At 46.5% G+C, this 21,018-nt stretch overlaps 1 protein-coding gene across 10 annotated transcripts in view; it reads left to right on the top strand.

The window, feature by feature from the left end:
- Positions 1 to 21,018, top strand: part of HUWE1 (HECT, UBA and WWE domain containing E3 ubiquitin protein ligase 1) — a 1,403,674-nt gene that overhangs the window by 539,164 nt on the left and 843,492 nt on the right. For all 10 annotated transcript variants that reach the window (XM_069209338.1, XM_069209335.1, XM_069209339.1 and 7 more), the window contains 3 exons: positions 16,984 to 17,253; positions 17,332 to 17,484; positions 17,563 to 17,690. In XM_069209338.1, coding sequence (XP_069065439.1) covers positions 16,984 to 17,253; positions 17,332 to 17,484; positions 17,563 to 17,690 — 551 coding nt within the window. The remainder of the gene's footprint in view (positions 1 to 16,983; positions 17,254 to 17,331; positions 17,485 to 17,562; positions 17,691 to 21,018) is intronic.

Here is a 21,018-nt window from a genome sequence, read left to right as displayed (position 1 = left end):
TGTTACAAGTTGTTTTTCTTCTAAGAAGTCTTTTCGAGTCACGAGACCGAGGGACTCCTCCCATTTCGACTCCATTGCGGATGGGCGTCGCCTCCATCTTAGATTGTTTTTTTTCCGCCATCGGGTTCGGACGTGTTCCTTTTCGCTCCGTGTTTCAGGTCGGAAAGTTAGTTAGAATCTCGGATAAAACGTCGGTATTGTTTGCGTTCGGTATCGGGTTAGTTACAACAGATCGACACCGAATTAAGAAGAGCTCCGGTGGCCCTTTGTTTTTTTTTCCGATCCCCGTCGGGGCCTGGTCGGCCCGGCCACGTGTCTCTTCAAGGCTGATGGAACGGACCCCATTCAGCTTCTGTCCAAAATGCCATAACAAGTATCCATATACAGATCAACACCTGGTCTGTAACTTGTGTTTGTCACCAGAACACAAGGAGGATACTTGTGAGGCCTGTCGAGCGTTTCGGTCCAGGAAGACACTCAGGGACCGAAGAGCAAGAAGACTGCAAATGGCGTCGGCGCTGACAGGACAAGGGCGTTTCGAGGAGGAGGAAGAAACATTCTCCATCCAGGATTCGGACTCGGAGGAGATCGATCCCGAAGAAACGCCGAAAACCGTGAGTAAGACGTCGAAACAAAGTGCTCAGGAAAAAACTGATAAAGCCCAGGGGATGCCAACCGCCAACAGGCCATGGCTTAACCCGAAAATAGGTGACCGTCCATCGGCACCGAAAAAGGGCGAGCTGGTGTCGAAGTCATCCGACTCCGGTCGAGATACAGGCACGCAGCAATCTCGGGCCCGAGAGAGTGGCTCCGAAAAGATTCGGCATTGAGACAGCGGCACCGAAATGGGTCGGCACCGAGAGGGCACGACGCCGAAAGCAAAAAAGATTTCGTCGGAGCCGAAAAAAGCAGCCGAAAAGGTTTCGGTACCGAAACATCCGGCCTCCGAACCGAAAATTAGTTCCTATTCAGAGGAACAAGGACTGTCCTCACAAATGAAGACACACAGATTTGAACAAGAATTACAGACAATAGAGCCAGATCACACGCAAAGCCGGCTCTTTATTCAAAAAGATACAGGGAAGATCAGCACTCTTCCTCCAATCAGAATGAAACGAAAACTTGCCTTCCAACACAAGGACAAGGACAAACAGCCACAAGCAAAAGTGGCTAAACAAATAACACCACCACCATCCCCACATCACTCTCCACAACCATCACCGGTAGCCACTCCACCAATGATGCAATCCCCAACTCATACGGGGATGAGTCAAGATGACCCTGACGCATGGGACCTTTACGAAGCACCAGTGTCAGATAATAGTCCTCAATGCTATCCAGCGAGACCCTCGCCACCAGAGAATAGTACAGGCTACGTTCAAGTGGTATCAAGGGCAGCAGCATTTCACAATGTCAGCCTTCACTCAGAACCCATTGAAGACGACTTCCTTTTTAATACACTGTCGTCTACGCACAGTCAATATCAAAGTCTGCCGATGTTGCCCGGAATGCTATAACACTCCAAACGAGTGTTTGAGGAGCCTGTCAAAGGGAGAGCCATTACTCCAAGAGTAGATAAAAAATATAAACCGCCACCAACAGACCCAGTGTACATCACACAACAGCTATCACCAGACTCTGTTGTAGTTGGAGCAGCGCGCAAAAGAGCCAACTCTCATACTTCAGGAGACGCGCCACCTCCAGATAAAGAGAGTAGAAAATTCGATGCTGCAGCCAAAAGGGTGGCGGCACAGGCAGCAAACCAGTGGCGTATTGCAAATTCGCAAGCTTTGCTAGCCAGATATAATAGGGCCCATTGGGACGAGATGCAACACCTTATTGAACACTTACCAAAGGAGTTCCAAAAAAGAGCGCAGCAAGTGGTAGAAGAGGGACAAAATATCTCCAATAATCAAATTCGATCAGCAATGGATGCTGCAGACACAGCTGCTAGAACTGTCAACACAGCGGTAACAATAAGGAGGCATGCATGGCTGCGTACATCAGGATTTAAACCAGAGATACAGCAAGCTGTGCTGAATATGCCATTCAGCGGACAGCAGTTGTTTGGGCCGGAGGTGGACACATTTCGAAAAACACAATTTCGAGGGGGGTTTCGAGGGCAGACCACAGAAGCCACAACCTCACAAACAAAGCCCACTTACCAGAGCCAGTATAAGCGGGGAGGTTTTCGGGGACAATATAGAGGAGGACAGTTTCAAAGAAACAGAGGAAAGTTCCAAAGTCCCAAAACTCCTCAAAACAAACAGTGACTTCAAGGTCAAAAATCCCCAACACATAACACCTGTGGGGGGGAAACTAACCAAGTTTTACACACATTGGGAGGAAATAACAACAGACACTTGGGTCTTAGCAATTATCCAGCATGGTTATTGCATAGAATTTCTCAAATTCCCTCCAAACGTCCCACCGAAAACACACTGGGGGTCATTCTGACCCTGGCGGTAATTACCGCCAGGGCCGGGGTCGGCGGTAGCACCGCCAACAGGCTGGCGGTGCTCCGCCGGGCATTCTGACTGCGGCGGTACAGCCGCGGCCAGAAGCGGAAAGCCGGCGGGATTCTGACACCCCATACCACCATCCTGTTCCTGGGATGGCGGTATGGGGTGTCGTGGGGCCCCTGGGGGCCCCACAAAGAATTTCAGTGTCTGCTTTGCAGACACTGAAATTCGTGACGGGTGCAACTGCACCCGTCGCACCTTCCCACTCCGCCGGCTCCATTCTGAGCCGGCTTCCTCGTGGGAAGGGTGTTTCCCACTGGGCTGGTGGGCGGCCTTTTGGCGGTCGCCCGCCGGCCCAGTGGGAAACCCAGAATGACCGCCGCGGTCTTTTGACCGCGGTACGGTCTTCTGCCCACTATGTCAAAATAACATATAGATCTTCTAGGACTAGAAGTTCAGGCATTGCTACAGAAAGAAGCAATAGAATTAGTACCAAAGGAACAATTAAACACAGGAGTTTACTCACTGTACTTCCTGATACCCAAAAAAGACAAGAGCCTGAGACCGATACTAGATCTCAGAACATTAAATACCTACATCAAATCAGACCACTTTCACATGGTTACTTTACAAGACGTAATCCCACTGCTCAAACAACAAGACTACATGACAACACTAGACCTAAAGGATGCATATTTCCATATACCGATACATCCTTCACACAGAAAGTACCTAAGGTTTGTATTCCAAGGGATACATTACCAATTCAAAGTGTTGCCATTCGGAATAACAACTGCGCCAAGAGTTTTTACAAAATGCCTAGCAGTAGTAGCTGCACATATCAGAAGGCAGCAAATACATGTGTTCCCATACCTAGACGATTTGGTTAATCAAAACCAATACGCTAAAACGGTGTTCAAAACACACAAAATATGTCATAGAAATCCTACACAAACTAGGTTTCTCAATCAACTACGCAAAGTCACACCTGCAGCCGTGTCAAACACAGCAATACTTAGGAGCAACAATCAACACAGCAAAAGGGATTGCTACTCCAAGTCCACAAAGAGTACAAACATTTCACAATGTAATACAGGCCTTGTACCCAAAACAAAGAGTACAAGTCAAAATAATAATGAAACTACTAGGCATGATGTCCTCATGCATAGCCATTGTCCCAAATGCAAGGTTACACATGCGGCCCTTACAACAGTGCCTAGCATCACAATGGTCACAAGCACACATGGGCAGCTTCTAGATCTGGTGTTGATAGACCGCCAAACATACATCTCGCTTCAATGGTGGAACAGTATAAATTTAAACCAAGGGCGGCCTTTCCAAGACCCAGTGCCACAATACGTGATAACAGATGCATCCATGACAGGGTGGGGAGCACACCTCAATCAACACAGCATCCAAGGACAATGGGACATACAGCAAAAACAGTTTCACATAAATCACCTAGAACTGTTAGCGGTATTTCTAGCGCTGAAAGCATTTCAACCCATGATAACCAACAAATACATTCTTGTCAAAACAGACAACATGACAACAATGTATTACCTAAACAAACAAGGAGGGACACACTCAACACAGTTGTGTCTCCTAACACAGAAAATATGGCATTGGGCAATTCACAACCGCATTCGCCTAATAGCACAATTTATTCCAGGAATTCAGAATCAGTTAGCAGACAATCTCTCACGGGATCACCAACAGATCCACGAATGGGAGATTCACCCCCAAATACTGAACAGTTACTTCCAAATTTGGAGAACACCACAAATAGATCTATTTGCAACAAAGGAAAACTCAAAATGCCAAAACTTCGCATCCTGGTACCCACAACATCAGTCTCAGGGCAATGCGCTATGGATGAACTGGTCAGGGATATTTGCGTATGCTTTTCCCCCTCTCCTTCCATATCTAGTAAACAGGTTGAGTCAAAACAAACTCAAACTCCTACTAATAGCACCAACATGGGAAAGGCAACCTTGGTACACAACACTACTAGACCTGTCAGTAGTACCTCATGTCAAGCTACCAAACAGACCAGATCTGTTAACACAACACAAACAACAGATCAGCCATCCAAATCCAGCATTGCTGAATCTAGCAATTTGGCTCCTGAAATCCTAGAATTCGGACACTTAGACCTCACACAAGAATGTATGGAGGTCATAAAACAGGCTAGAAAGCCTACCACTAGACACTGCTATGCAAATAAGTGGAAAAGATTTGTTTATTACTGCCATAATAATCAAATTCAACCCTTACACGCATCTACAAAAGATATAGTAGGATACTTACTACATTTGCAAAAAGTAAAACTAGCTTTCTCTTCCATAAAAATACATCTTACTGCAATTTCAGCTTATCCTCAAATTACGCACTCAACTTCATTATTTAGGATACCAGTCATAAAAGCGTTTATGGAAGGCCTAAAGAGAATTATACCACCAAGAACGCCACCAGTTCCTTCATGGAACCTCAACATTGTCTTAACACGACTCATGGGTCCACCTTTTGAGCCCATGCACTCTTGTGAAATGCAATACTTAACGTGGAAAGTTGCATTTTTAATTGCCATCACATCTCTAAGAAGAGTGAGTGAAATTCAAGCGTTTACCATTCAAGAACCATTTATTCAAATACACAAAAATAAAGTTGTTCTACGAACAAATCCTAAATTTTTACCAAAAGTAATCTCACCGTTCCACTTGAATCAAACAGTAGAATTACCAGTGTTCTTCCCACAGCCAGATTCTGTAACTGAAAGAGCACTACATACATTAGACATCAAAAGAGCGCTAATGTACTACATTGACAGAACAAAACTAATTCGAAAGACAAAACTATTTATTGCCTTTCAAAAACCTCATACAGGAAATCCAATTTCAAAACAAGGCATTGCTAGATGGATAGTTAAGTGCATTCAAACCTGCTATCTTAAAGCTAAAAGAGAACTGCCTATTACGCCAAAAGCACACTCAACCACAAAGAAAGGTGCTACCATGGCCTTTCTAGGAAATATTCCAATGAACGAAATATGTAAAGCAGCAACATGGTCTACGCCTCATACATTTACCAAACACTACTGTGTAGATGTGTTAACTGCTCAACAAGCAACAGTAGGTCAAGCTGTACTAAGAACATAATTTCAAACTACTTCAACTCCTACAGGCTGAACCACCGCTTTTGGGGAGATAACTGCTTACTAGTCTATGCACAGCATGTGTGTCTGCAGCTATACATGCCATCGAACGGAAAATGTCACTTACCCAGTGTATATCTGTTCGTGGCATTAGTGGCTGCAGATTCACATGCGCCCACCCGCCTCCCCGGGAGCCTGTAGCCGTTTAGAAGTAGATCTTAAACATTTGTACATTTGTAAATATATTACTTTAAACTTCATTATGTACATACGCATTCACTCCATTGCATGGGCACTATTACTAGCATACACAACTCCTACCTCACCCTCTGCGGGGAAAAGAATCTAAGATGGAGTCGACGCCCATGCGCAATGGAGTCGAAGTGGGAGGAGTCCCTCGGTCTCGTGACACGAAAAGACTTCTTCGAAGAAAAACAATTTGTAACACTCCGAGCCCAACACCAGATGGCGGGATGTGCACAGCATGTGAATCTGCAGCGACTAATGCCACGAACAGATGTACACTGGGTAAGTGACATGTTCGATGGCATCTGTCGCTGTAGATACACATGGTATGCATGAGCTCGCCATCTGGTGTTGGGTCGGAGTGTTACAAGTTGTTTTTCTTCGAAGAAGTGTTTTCGAGTCACGGGACCGAGTGACTCCTCCTTCTGTGCTCATTGCGCATGGGCGTCGACTCCATCTTCGATTGTTTTCTTTCCGCCATCGGGTTCGGACGTGTTCCTGTCGCTCCGGGTTTCGGAACGGAAAGATAGCTGAAAACGGAAGATTTTCGACGGTATCGTTGCGATCCGGTTTGAGATGGACACATACGACGACGCGTGGAACATCGAAGCGCTTCGGTGCCCTTCGGGGTAGATTTCGGCACCCCGTCGGGGCCTAGTCGGCCCGACCGCGTGGAGAACAACGCCGATGGAACGGACCCCGTTTCGATTCTGCCCCGAATGCCACAACAAATATCCTTATACGGACCTACACTCGGTCTGTAACCTGTGCCTGTCACCCGAGCACAGCGAAGAATCCTGTGAGGCCTGTCGGGCGTTCCGGTCCCGAAAAACTCTGCGCGACCGTTGAGCGAGAAGACTGCAGATGGCGTCCACGCCAAAGGAGCGTCGACAGTTCGAGACAGAAGAGGAACAGGAGGAATCCTTTTCCATCCAGGATTCAGACTCCGACGAGCTAGACTCTACAAAAACTGTGAGTAAGACGTCGAGATCAGAACTTAAAAAAGGAAAGAAGGCCCAGGGGACGCCACTGCCAACCGGCCATGGCTCCACCCAAATTCTCGGTGACCAACAATCGGCACCGAAAAAGGCCCATTCAGTGTCGAGATCGTCCGACTTCGGTCGAGACACCGGCACGCAGCCTCCTCGGGACCGAGAGAGTGCTAAACAGAAGCATCGACACCGAGACTTCGGTGTCGACACGGATCGACGCCGAGACAGTGGCGCTGAAGACCATAGAGGCCAAGAATTTTCGGCACAGAAAAAGAGGAAGGTTACCTCGGAGCCGAAAAAACAATCAACAGTGTTTTCGGAGCCGAAAAAAGCGACATCAGACCCTGTTTCAGGCTCCTATACTGAAGAGCATTCTATGTCTTCACAAATGAAGAAACATAGATTTGAACAAGAACTGCAATCCACTGACGTGGATCACACGCAAAAGCGTATCTTTATTCAGCAGGGGACTGGGAAGATCAGTACCCTTCCACCTGTCAAACGAAAGAGAACGCTTCAGTTTACTCCTCAGCAACAAACAGCACAAAAGGTAACACCTCCTCCCTCGCCTCCACCTGTAACTCCGGCTTCGCCAACTTACACCCCGTCACATTCGCCAGCTCACACCGCCATGAGCCACGATGACCAAGATCAGGATGCGTGGGACTTGTACGACGCACCAGTGTCTGATAACAGCCCAGACACATACCCAACTAGGCCATCACCACCGGAAGACAGCACAGCCTACTCACAAGTGGTGGCTAGAGCAGCACTATTCCATAATGTGGAACTCCACTCGGAACAAGTAGAGGATGATTTTTTATTTAACACCCTCTCTTCAACCCACAGCTCCTACCAAAGCCTGCTGATGCTCCCAGGCATGCTACGCCATGCAAAGGACATTTTCAAGGAGCCAGTTAAAAGTAGGGCAGTGACGCCTAGGGTGGACAAAAAGTATAAGGCGCCTCCTACGGACCCTGTATTCATCACCTCTCAGCTGCCACCAGATTCTGTGGTGGTAGGGGCTGCCAGAAAACGGGCAAATTCACACACTTCTGGGGATGCACCTCCCCCAGATAAAGAAAGCAGGAAGTTCGATGCAGCCGGGAAGAGGGTTGCTGTCCAAGCAGCAAACCAGTGGCGCATCGCAAATTCACAAGCGCTGCTAGCGCGATACGACAGAGCCCACTGGGATGAGATGCAGCATCTCATTGAACATCTCCCAAAAGATCTGCAAAAAAGAGCAAAACAGGTTGTTGAGGAGGGTCAAAACATTTCCAACAATCAAATACGCTCCTCCATGGATGCAGCAGACACGGCCGCAAGGACCATTAATACGTCGGTTACCATCCGTAGGCACGCATGGCTCAGAACGTCTGGATTCAAGCCAGAAATTCAGCAGGCAGTGCTTAACATGCCAGTCAACGAAAAACTTCTGTTCGGTCCGGAGGTCGACACAGCCATAGAAAAGCTCAAGAAGGACACTGACACTGCCAAGGCCATGGGCGCACTCTACTCCCCGCAGAGCAGAGGATCTTATAACACCTTGCGCAAAACACCTTTTAGAGGAGGGTTTCGGGGTCAGGCCACACAAGCTAGCACCTCACAGTCCGCACCGCCCACCTACCAGGGACAGTACAGGGGAGGTTTTCGGGGCCAGTATAGAGGGGGGCAATTCCCTAGGAATAGAGGAAGATTTCAAAGCCCCAAAACCACTACCAACAAGCAGTGACTCACACGTCACTCACCCCTCCCACACAACACCAGTGGGGGGGAGGATACGTCAATATTACGAAGCATGGGACAAAATAACTACAGACACATGGGTCCTAGCAATTACCCAACATGGTTATTGCATAGAATTCCTGCAATTCCCCCCAGACATACCACCAAAATCACAACATTTATCAAAATACCATTCACAGCTTCTAGAGATAGAAGTTCAAGCACTACTGCAAAAAAATGCAATAGAATTAGTACCAAGCACACAAATAAACACAGGAGTTTATTCACTGTACTTCTTGATACCAAAAAAGGACGAAACACTGAGACCAATTCTAGACCTCAGAGTAGTAAACACATTCATCAAATCAGACCACTTTCACATGGTCACACTACAAGAAGTGTTACCATTGCTCAAAAAACACAACTACATGACAACCCTAGACCTCAAGGACGCATATTTCCATATACCAATACATCAATCACACAGGAAATATCTAAGGTTTGTATTCAAAGGAATACATTACCAATTCAAAGTATTGCCTTTTGGTTTAACAACCGCTCCAAGAGTATTCACAAAATGCCTAGCAGTAGTCGCTGCACACATCAGAAGGCAGCAAATACATGTGTTCCCGTATCTAGACGACTGGCTAATCAAAACCAGTTCGCTCACACAATGCTCAAACCACACAAATCAAGTCATACAAACCCTCTACAAACTAGGGTTCACCGTCAACTTTGCAAAATCAAACATTCTGCCAAGCAAAGTACAGCAATATCTAGGAGCCATAATAGACACGACAAAAGGAGTAGCAACGCCAACTCCACAAAGGATCCACAATTTCAACAGAGTCATTCAACACATGTCTCCAAACCAAACAATACAAGCAAGAACAATACTACAGCTCCTAGGCATGATGTCCTCATGCATAGCCATTGTCCCAAACGCAAGACTGCACATGAGGCCCTTACAACAGTGCCTAGCCTCACAGTGGTCTCAAGCACAGGGTCACCTTCTAGATCTGGTGTTGCTAGACCGCCAAACTTACCTCTCGCTTCTATGGTGGAACAGTATAAATTTAAACATAGGGCGGCCTTTCCAAGACCCAGTGCCACAGTACGTAATAACAACAGATGCTTCCATGACAGGGTGGGGAGCGCATCTCAATCAACACAACATAAGAGGACAATGGAACATACATCAAACAAAACTGCATATAAATCATCTAGAATTATTAGCAGTTTTTCAAGCACTAAAAGCTTTCCAACCAATCATAACCCACAAATACATCCTTGTCAAAACAGACAACATGACAACGATGTATTATCTAAACAAACAAGGAGGAACACATTCAACGCAGTTAAGCTTGTTAGCTCAAAAAATATGGAAGTGGGCAATCCACCATCAAATTGGTCTAATAGCACAGTTTATTCTGGGGATCCAGAATCAGCTGGCAGACTATCTCTCTCGAGATCACCAGCAAGTCCACGAATGGGAAATCCACCCACAGATTCTGAACACCTACTTCACACTCTGGGGAACACCACAAATAGACTTATTTGCAACAAAAGAGAACGCAAAATGCCAAAACTTCGCGTCCAGATACCCACACAAGCAATCCCAAGGCAATGCCCTATGGATGAACTGGTCAGGAATATTTGCTTACGCTTTTCCTCCTCTCCCTCTCCTTCCTTACCTAGTAAACAAATTGAGTCAAAACAAACTCAAACTCATTTTAATAGCACCAACGTGGGCAAGACAACCCTGGTACACAACACTGCTAGATCTGTCTGTAGTACCACACATCAAACTGCCCAACAAACCAGATCTGTTAACGCAACACAACCAACAGATCAGACACCCGGACCCAGCATCGCTGAATCTAGCAATCTGGCTCCTGAAATCCTAGAATTCGGACTCTTACAACTTAGCCAAGAGTGTATGGAAGTCATAAAGCATGCCAGAAGGCCATCCACTAGACACTGCTACGCAAGTAAGTGGAAAAGATTTGTTTGGTACTGCCATCATAATCAGATACAACCACTAGTCGCAACTCCAAAACATATAGTAAATTACTTGCTCCATTTACAAAAAGCAAAGCTAGCCTTCTCTTCTATTAAAATACACCTTGCAGCAATATCTGCATACCTGCAAACTACCTATTCAACTTCCTTGTATAGGATACCAGTTATCAAAGCATTCATAGAAGGGCTTAAAAGAATTATACCACCAAGAACACCACCTGTTCCTTCATGGAACCTAAACGTGGTTCTAACAAGACTCATGGGCCCACCTTTTGAACCCATGCACTCTTGCGGAATGCAATTCCTAACCTGGAAAGTTGCCTTTCTGATCGCCATTACATCTCTAAGAAGAGTAAGTGAAATTCAAGCGTTCACAACACAAGAGCCTTTTATACAAATACATAAAAATAAGGTCGTCCTACGACCTAATCCAAAATTTTTACCAAAAGTTATTTCACCATTCCATCTAAATCAAACGGTAGAACTACCAGTTTTTTCCCACAGCCAGATTCTGTGGCTGAAAGAGCACTACATACATTAGATGTCAAAAGAGCATTAATGTACTACATTGACAGAACAAAAAACATCAGAAAAACTAAACAGCTATTTATTGCATTCCAAAAACCTCATGCAGGTAACCCAATATCAAAACAAGGTATAGCCAGATGGATAGTTAAATGCATCCAAATCTGCTACCTTAAAGCAAAAAGACAACTGCCCATTACTCCCAGGGCACATTCAACAAGGAAAAAAGGTGCTTCAATGGCCTTTTTAGGAAACATCCCAATGCAGGAAATATGTAAGGCAGCCACTTGGTCTACGCCTCACACATTCACCAAACACTACTGTATAGATGTGCTATCCGCACAACAAGCTACAGTAGGTCAAGCTGTATTAAGAACTCTATTTCAAACAACTTCTACTCCTACAGGCTAAACCACCGCTTATGGGGAACTAACTGCTTACTAGTCTATGCATACCATGTGTATCTACAGCGACAGATGCCATCGAACTGAAAATGTCACTTACCCAGTGTACATCTGTTCGTGGCATCAGTCGCTGAGATTCACATGGACCCACCCACCTCCCCGGAAGCCTGTAGCAGTTCAGAAGTTACCTTCAATTTTGTACATTTGTATAGATATTATTTAATCCTTTAATAGGTACATACTTACATTTTTCATTGCGCGGGCACTATTACTATAGTACAACTCCTACCTCACCCTCTGCGGGGAAAACAATCGAAGATGGAGTCGACGCCCATGCGCAATGAGCACAGAAGGAGGAGTCACTCGGTCCCGTGACTCGAAAACACTTCTTCGAAGAAAAACAACTTGTAACACTCCGACCCAACACCAGATGGCGAGCTCATGCATACCATGTGAATCTCAGCGACTGATGCCACGAACAGATGTACACTGGGTAAGTGACATTTTCATTTCCATATATATGTTCGATGGCATGTGTAGCTGCAGATACACATGCTGTGCATATCCCGCCATCTAGTGTTGTGCTCGGAGTGTTAGGAGTTGTTTTTCTTCGAAGAAGTCTTTTCGAGACACGCGATTGAGGGACTCCTCCCATTTCGGCTCCATTGCGCATGGGCGTCGACTCCATCTTAGATTGTTTTCTTTCTGCCATCAGGTTCGGGCGTGTTCCTCTGCGCTCCGTGTTTCGGTTCGGAAAGTTAGATATCGGAAAAATTAGACAGTATTGTTTGCGTTCGGTATCAGGTTAGTTATCACAAATCGACACCGAATTTTGAAGAGCTCCGGTGGCCCTTCGGGGTTTCGATTCCCCGGCGGGGCCTGGTCGGCCCGACCATGTGCGTCTACAAGACTAATGGAACGGAACCCATTCCGCTTCTGCCCCGAATGCCACAACAAGTATCCTTACACAGATTAACATTTGGTCTGTAATTTGTGTTTGTCTCCCGAACACAGAGGATACCTGTGAGGCCTGTCGAGCATTTCGATCGAGGAAAACGCTGAGGGACCGGAGAGCGAGAAGGCTTCAAATGGCATCGGCGCCGTCAGGACACCAAGACTTGAAGGAAGAAGAAACCTTCTCCATTGCTGACTCGGACAAGGCCGAAACAGAACAGACGCCGAAAACCATGAGTAAAAACAGCCCCGGACAAAACTCACGTTAAAATCATCAGAGCCCAGGGGACGCCACCACCGGCAGGCCATGGCTTAACCCAAAAAATCGGTGACCGTCCATCAGCACCGAAAAAGGGCACACATCTGTCGAAGTCATCCGACTCCGGTCGAGATACCGGCACGGAAAAGATTCGGGCCGAGACATCGGGTCAGAACAATCTCGACATAGAGATACCAGCACCGAGATGACTCGGCACCGATAGATCGGAACACCGAAACACAAAAAAGTGTCTTCGGAGCCGAAAAAGATGGTGGAAAAGGTTTCGATCCCGAAACATCTGGCTTCGGAGCCGAAAACAAGTTCCGACACCGAGGAGCAAGGGCTTTCCACACAAATGCAAAGCCATAAATTCGGACAAGAGCTAGAAGCAGGGGAGCCAGATTATACACAGAAGAAGGCTCCATATCCAAAAGGAGACAGGGAAGATAAGAACTCTCCCTCCTATAAGGATGAAAAGGAAACTGGCTTTCCAAGAGAAGGATAAACCACCACAAGCAAAGGTGGCAAAACAAGTAACTCCGCCACCATCACCTCAACGCTCACCGCAATCACCAATCGCTAGCCCACCTTTGGTGCAGTCTCCAACACACACAAGCATGAGCCAAGATGACCCAGATGCTTGGGATCTTTATGATGCGCCTGTGTCAGATAACAGTCCTGACTGTTACCCAGCAAGACCATCCCCACCTGAAGACAGTACTTACACGCAGGTGGTGTCCAGAGCAGCTGCTTTTCACAACGTAACACTGCACGCTGAACCTATCAAAGATGACTTTTTATTTAATACTCTGTCGTCCACACATAGTCAGTACCAGAGTCTTCCAATGCTACTGGAAATGTTGAAACACGCAAAGCAAGTATTTCAAGAACCCGTTAAAGGAAGGGCCTCCTAGGGTGGAGAAAAAGTACAAGCCTCCACCAACAGACCCTATGTACATTACGCAGCAACTGACACCGGACTCAGTAGTAGTTGGCGCAGCATGTAAAAGGGCGAATTCACACACCTCCGGAGATACACCACCACCGACAAAGAAAGTCGCAAGTTTGACGCAGCAGGAAAAAGAGTGGCAGCACAAGCAGCCAATCAATGGCGCATTGCGAATTCACAGGCTTTGCTGCCAAGATATGACAGAGCACACTGGGATGGAATGCAACACTTTGTTGAACATCTGCCCAAAGAATTCCAAAAACGTGCAAACCAAAACAATTGTTTGTAGCTTACCAAAAACCTCATACAGGGAATCCAATATCCAAACAAGGCATTGCCAGATGGATAGTTAAATGTATTCAAACCTGCTATCTTAAAGCTAAAAGAGAACTGCCTCTTACACCAAAGGCACACTCGACTAGAAAGAAAGGCGCCACAATGGCCTTTCTAGGAAATAAACCAATGACAGAAATCTGTAAGGCAGCCACATGGTCTACGCCTCATACATTCACTAAACTTTACTGCGTGGATGTGTTAACACAACAAGCCACAGTAGGGCAAGCAGTACTAAGAACATTATTTCAAACAACTTCAACTCCTACAGGCTAAACCACCGCTTTTGGGGAGATAACTGCTTACTAGTCTATGCACAGCATGTGTATCTACAGCGACAGATGCCATCGAATGGAAAATGACACTTACCCAGTGTACATCTGTTCGTGGCATGAGACGCTGCAGAGTCACATGCGCCCTCCCACCTCCCCGGGAGCCTGTAGCCGTTATAAGTTGATTAAAGTTAAACTTTTACATTTGAAAATGTGTAAATATAACACTTTGTCACATTATGTACATACATACTTACTCCATTCCATGGGCATTATTACTATATACACAACTCCCACCTCACCCTCTGCGGGGAAAACAATCTAAGATGGAGTCGACACCCATGCGCAATGGAGCCGAAATGGGAGGAGTCCCTCGATCTCGTGACTCGAAAAGACTTCTTCGAAGAAAAACAACTTGTAACACTCCGAGCCCAACACTAGATGGCGGGATAATGCACAGCATGTGAATCTGCAGCGTCTCATGCCACGAACAGATGTACACTGGGTAAGTGACATTTTCCATATTTTTTTTTTTTTCGATGGCATATGTAACATTTACTTACCTCCTATTGAGGGGTCTAGGTGACCAATCAGCCTTTCAGTGCTATTTAGGGTTTCTCTCTTGGGTGGGTCCCCAGAGTCGGCTTGCAAGATTCCAGCAGGACTCCTCTGCAACTTCTACTTTGACGTCTAGCCACTGGAACCACGACTGGACCCTCTAGGAACTGACTATCTGCATCCACGAAGACGACTCTTCTTGCAACATTGTTTCCACTGCTCTTTCCAGCTTCTGCAACATTTCTCCGGCTGTGCATCCTCTGAGTGTGGCAAGTCTTCAGTCTGCACAAGAAGGAAGAAGGGATCTCTATTGGAGTGAAGGAGTCACTCCCCTGCAGGCACCTACTGCAACGTTGACCGGCTACATGGATCTCTTCTCATACTGAGCTGTGTGGATCCTGCATCACAGGTGGTGGTCTAGAGTACTCCTCTTGGTCCGCTCTGCCAGCTGTCCTACTTTGGTGCAGGACAGTGTACCACCATACACTGTGTCTCTTGCAGTTGCCAAGGCTTGTTTGCATCTCCTCCAAGGGATCTGCAGGATTTGTGTAGTCCTAGCTCCCAGCTCTCCTTCCTGCGACGCACAGCCCTCTGTGTAGTACTCCTGCTGTGTGGGACCCTTCTCCAGTCGTGCTGTGTGGGCTCTTCTGTGACTCCTGTGCCCTACCCTCCTGTGGGTGCTGCCTCTGCTCCTCTGTGCTCTGTTGCTGAAGGACACCTGGCTCCCCCTCATGGGTAGAGTCATTCTGGGCCTTGCTGGTCCTCCTTCGGCAGCTCCACTTACCACCAACCATAACATTTTCCTTTTCTAAGGCTTGTTATTGCAATTCCTTCCAACACCCGCCTGTAGTCCTCCTTCCAACATGGGACGTTGTCTGCATCTCTCAGGAACTCTTCACCAACTCCAGGGCTGCAGTGCTGACCTTATTCATATTGCGGTCTATCGGCTCCTGCAGCTGAGTGGGTAGAAGCTCCTACTCCTCCTGGACTCCTGTGGCTTCTAAACTTGGTCCCCCTTTCTCCACAGGTCGTCCCCTTCAGTAATACACAGCTGGTTTCTTGCAGTCTTGTCTGGGTGTTGCATTTTCTTCTTTCTTCCTTTTGGGTGGTTTGGGGAAAATCTAGTAATTTTCTCCTTTCCTCCTGGTCGCTAGGGGGCACTGTAGTACTTGCCTTTGGGATTTCCTAGTACCCCCAGTTCCCCATTTCACTTACCTAGGTGGGGGTCCTGTGTTTGCATTCAATTTTTTAGTATATGGTTTGGGCTTGCATTTGCAATATTTTGTATCACTTTCTATGCCTATTGATAACTGGTGTATTTAGTTTGCTACTGAACCTCCTGTTGGAGGATTGACCTCTCTAGTACTTTTTGGTATTGTCACTAAAATAAGTTACCTTTATTTTTGTACCACTGAGTGTTTTCTTTCATGTGAGTGCTGTGTGACTACAGTGGTGTTGCATGAGCTTTGCATGCTCCTAGATAAGCCTTGGCTGTTCATCCACAGCTACCTCTAGGGAGTCTGGCTTCTAGACGCTCTCTACACTACACTAATAGCGGAGACCTGGTTTAAGGTGTAAGTACTCTAGGTACACCAGGCCAGCTTCCTTCACCTAGTGTATGCTACTTAAGTACCTAGGGGATTGGTACACCAGGGGAACTGTTTGTTCTGCGACATGTATTGTGCCACCCTATTCAGGCCTGCCATTGCAGGCTGTTTGAAGTGGTACATGTATCTTTCACTTCAGATGTAAGGCTTGCCTTATATCGTGGTCACTGCACTTAGACTGTCTCCCCTCTGGTAGGCCCTTCAGCCCAATGGCAGGATGCATGTTCCTAACTGAGGGTACCCCTGCATGAGGAGGATACCCCTACAAGCCCCAGACCTCATTTCTTGGACTTTGTAAGTGTGGGTTTGACATCACAAACTCTGGTGCGTAGATTGGTATGGCACTTTCGTGAAAGCTCCAGATCCAAGCTGGTACATACAGATGGTACACATGAGGAGTCTGCAGGAACATGCACATACCAGTATTTTGCTTTGAGGGCTTATGTTATATTTTCTTTGCTTGTCTTGCTTTGTTCTCATGGTTATTAACTTTTAATTCACCTCTCCTTTTATCTGTTCAGGAGGCGGCTCGACGGAAGGAAGATGATGAACGGAAGTCACGAGAGAAGCAGGAAGAGGAAGAAGCGAAGTGTCTTGAAAAATTTCAAGATGCAGAACCACTTGAGCAGGAAGAACTGCATAACTTCACAGACACTATGTTGCCGGGATGCTTTCACTTGTTGGACGAGCTGCCAGATACAGTTTATCGTGTCTGTGACCTCATTATGACTGCCATAAAGCGCAATGGTGCAGATTACAGAGACCTGATTCTCAAGCAAGTAGTGAACCAGGTGAGCTTGAACATTCCTGAGTAGCAATGGAGAGGTGGTTTGCAAGACCCTTGGTTCACTCTTAATATTTTTTTTTAGGTGTGGGAAGCAGCGGATGTGCTGATCAAAGCTGCCCTCCCTCTGACCACAAGCGACACTAAAACTGTATCTGAATGGGTCACTCAAATGGCCACTCTGCCCCAGGCATCTAATTTGGCTACCCGGATTTTGCTGCTCACTCTTCTCTTTGAGGTAAGATTGGGGACTTTATAACTGATTGGGTGCCTGCAATTAGTCATGCCTTTATTGATCATCTCTCTTTTGTTTTAGGAGTTAAAATTGCCATGTGCACGTGTGGTTGAGAACAGCGGGATTCTGAGTGTTCTTATAAAACTTTTGGAGGTAGTACAGCCATGTCTGCAAGCCGCGAAAGAACAGAAGGATGTGCAAACCCCTAAGTAAGATTGCTTCTGTAGTCTATCTTATTTAATAATCTTGATATGCTTTATCTGATAGCTCTTTAGCTGCAGATTCCTTACTTTGGAATTTCCAGTCATCAGCTTGAAACCCAGAACTTTTACTGAGGAATACCTGTACGTGCGCAGTCGGGTGGCGTCATTTGGATCCACGTTTTGCTGTCTGTGGCGTTGGAACAGTCTTGGACCTCAGGGTCATCTGTAAAGGCACCTGTGAATTGTATGTCATTTATTTTCCTTCCACGCCGGTTAAGTGCAGAACTGGAATAGAGCTACTCCTCTTTTTTGAAAGGCCTTTGTCAACCTTTTTTTCAAGTGTTTTTCGTCTGTGTGAAGGATGACTTCAAGGAAGACCGGATAAAAGCTGTGTGGCACCTGCCATTTCACCATGTCGGTGATGCATCCCCATGAGGTATGCCTTTGGTGTCTCAAGCGTGACCATAACTTGAAGTTGTGCTTGGGCAGCCGAGCCATGGCTCCAAAAGCTTTGAGGGAGGGATCACTAAAGCTAGTGGCGGCCTGGCATTAGACATCTACGGTCGGCACTCCTTGAAAGTCACGGTTCCAGTCGAGGAGAAGGTCGCAGTACCGCTCTAGGACCCCCAAGTCCTCTTCATCCCGCTTGAGTCCTCTTGGCACTCAGAGGCACAAGAAGAAGTCTAAGCAGACTTTGATTTCTCCTCGCTATTTATCTGATGAGGCGACTCAGAAATGTTGACATTCCAGGCACGATTCCATGTAATCATTGGAAGGGCCTACTCTGCACCTTCTTCCCTTTCCGGAAACCAGAGCCACCCCAGCTCAATTAAAGGAATTTTACGTGGCCATATACTAGGGACTTTCCTGGGGACACCAGTATGCCAAATGTGGGGTGGAAATGGGGTTAGAAGGGAGAGAGCATAATCACTGGGGTCCTGGTTAGCAGGATCCCAATGAACAGTCATAATGCCTTTACAGTACTTTAGTGTTTGTCTGCCATAATAGAGTACCTTTATTTTTGTAACACAGTGTGGTTCTTTCATGTAAGTACGAAGCGTGACTACAGTGGTACTGCATGAGCTTTGCATGTCTCCAAGATAAGTCTTGGCTGCTCATTCACAGCTACCTCTAGAGAGCCCGGCTTCCTAGACACTGTATACACCTCCCTAATTGGGGATACCTGGTATAAGGTGATAACACCATAGGTGCTCACCACCCACCAGACCAGCTTCCTACATTGGTGGTGCAGTAGTGGAATAAGCACTTGCTATTGTCTTACCACTCTGCCGTAAGGTTCTTTCCACAGGAAAGCCCATTTACTCCAGAATTGGAACTTTCATAGATTCACATAGTTTAATACTTCCACCGTCGTCGAGATGGGAGACCCTGCTGGAATATACAACCTAGACCTTAAAATTTACATATACAATACATGGTCTAGGCCTCAATAGAATAACCTATCACAGCCATTTTGTCAAATAGACACAAACTCAAATTTGAACCAATCAGATTGCGCACCCCTTAGAACCTCCTGTGAGGAGCTGACTTCCCTCATTTTCTGACACATGTCGTGCTGAGGAGTCTCCTTTGAGCTATGCTCAATATTATCTCTCGGATCTACTACCTGAATTTTGGGACATTTCTTTTATTCTCTGGTGCTGCTTCAAACTGGCTGCCATGTCAGACACCAAAGAGGCCTTTTTAGATCCTGTGCCTCTTGTTTGAAGAAAAGGTTATATGTGGATGATCCACATGAGGAATGCATTTATAGCGTATATCCCAGCCATTAAACAAAGGACCGCAAAAAATGTAGAAAGTTCTCTACAAAGACTTTTAAAGACAGAGGGTTGTCTGCTTTTGTGGCTTCAAAAGGGTAAGAATGGCCACTCAGCCTCTGTTGAGGATAGTGCCTCTTCCTCTATCTCTGCTCCTAAAACACCTGTTAAAAGAATGCATGAGGGCTCAGATGTTCAAGAGCCACCTAAGAAAATGACACAGAAATCAGCTGGGACCTCTTCTAAAATTCCTAGCTATCCGCAGAGGAAGAGAACAGGCACAGAATGCCTCAAAGAATGCTCTAAAAAGACTGTTTCTGAACCGGCTACTCCACCTCCGAAAGCTCTCCACAAGCTCAAGAAACCAAGTTCAACACCGTCGACTGCGCCTTAGTCAACTGTACTCTTGTCGACGACTGTTTCATCAGTGACGCCAGTAATAGTCACTTTATCAATGTTGACGGCAGCGTCTGCAGGATCCTAGTTGACGACACTATCACCCTGGTCAATGGGAAGCCCCATCTCGTCAACGGTACGATTGTCAGCAATCACACGGTCAACGATGCTTCCAGTAACGATGATATTGTCGACGACACTATGTTTGTTTTCTTGTCAGCAGTCAAAATGTTTCCGGCAAAACGGCAAAGACCATCAACATTACCTCTGTACCACTCTGCGGAGCATACTCCTCTCAAGAGGCTTTCAAAGACTAATTTGACACCGTCTGTCACATTACCAAATAAGGTGTCAAGACCTTTGCCATCTTGCTTTTTTAGATGGCGACGATTATGACTAATCAGATCAAGACAGAGTATTTGGAGTAGCCAGGAGTCCATCCCAGTTACATGTAAAATATCAGGAGTACTCTGATGACTTATTATGATCAGCATTACTAAGATCCAGTCCCACAGCAGCAACAAGGAATGGTGTGCTTAACTTCTGGTCTGGTTTCTGACCTACAGGCCATGCTGGCGTATTATAGTGAGCGCTTCCATCCACAGTCTGCAAAGGACCCTACTACACCAGTGGTTACAGCACCATGTACTCTAGTACCTCTTCCAGTTCTCCCTGCTTTTAAGGAAATGCCTCCTTGGCATGGTTACCCCCTGACTTTTTGCCTTTGCTGATGCTAAGTTTTGATTTGAAAGTGTGCTGAGGCCTGCTAACCAGGCCCCAGCACCAGTGTTCTTTCCCTAACCTGTGCTTTTGTTTACACAATTGGCACACCCTGGCATCCAGGTAAGTCCCTTGTAACTGGTACCCCTGGTACCAAGGGCCCTGATGCCAGGGAAGGCCTCTAAGGGCTGCAGCATATCTTATGCCACCCCGGGGACCCCTCACTCAGCACAGACACACTGCTTGCCAGCTTGTGTGTGCTGGTGAGGACAAAACGAGTAAGTCAACATGGCACTCCCCTCAGGGTGCCATGCCAACCTCACACTGCCTATGCAGTATAGGTAAGTCACCCCTCTAGCAGGCCTTACAGCCCTAAGGCAGGGTGCACTATACCATAGGTGAGGGCACCAGTGCATGAGCACTGTGCCCCTACAGTGTCT

The sequence above is a fragment of the Pleurodeles waltl genome, chromosome 10, assembly GCF_031143425.1.
Source record: "Pleurodeles waltl isolate 20211129_DDA chromosome 10, aPleWal1.hap1.20221129, whole genome shotgun sequence".
Taxonomy (NCBI): domain Eukaryota; kingdom Metazoa; phylum Chordata; class Amphibia; order Caudata; family Salamandridae; genus Pleurodeles; species Pleurodeles waltl.
Note: the sequence above shows the minus strand (reverse complement) of the source record. Positions and strands in the feature narration are given on the sequence as shown.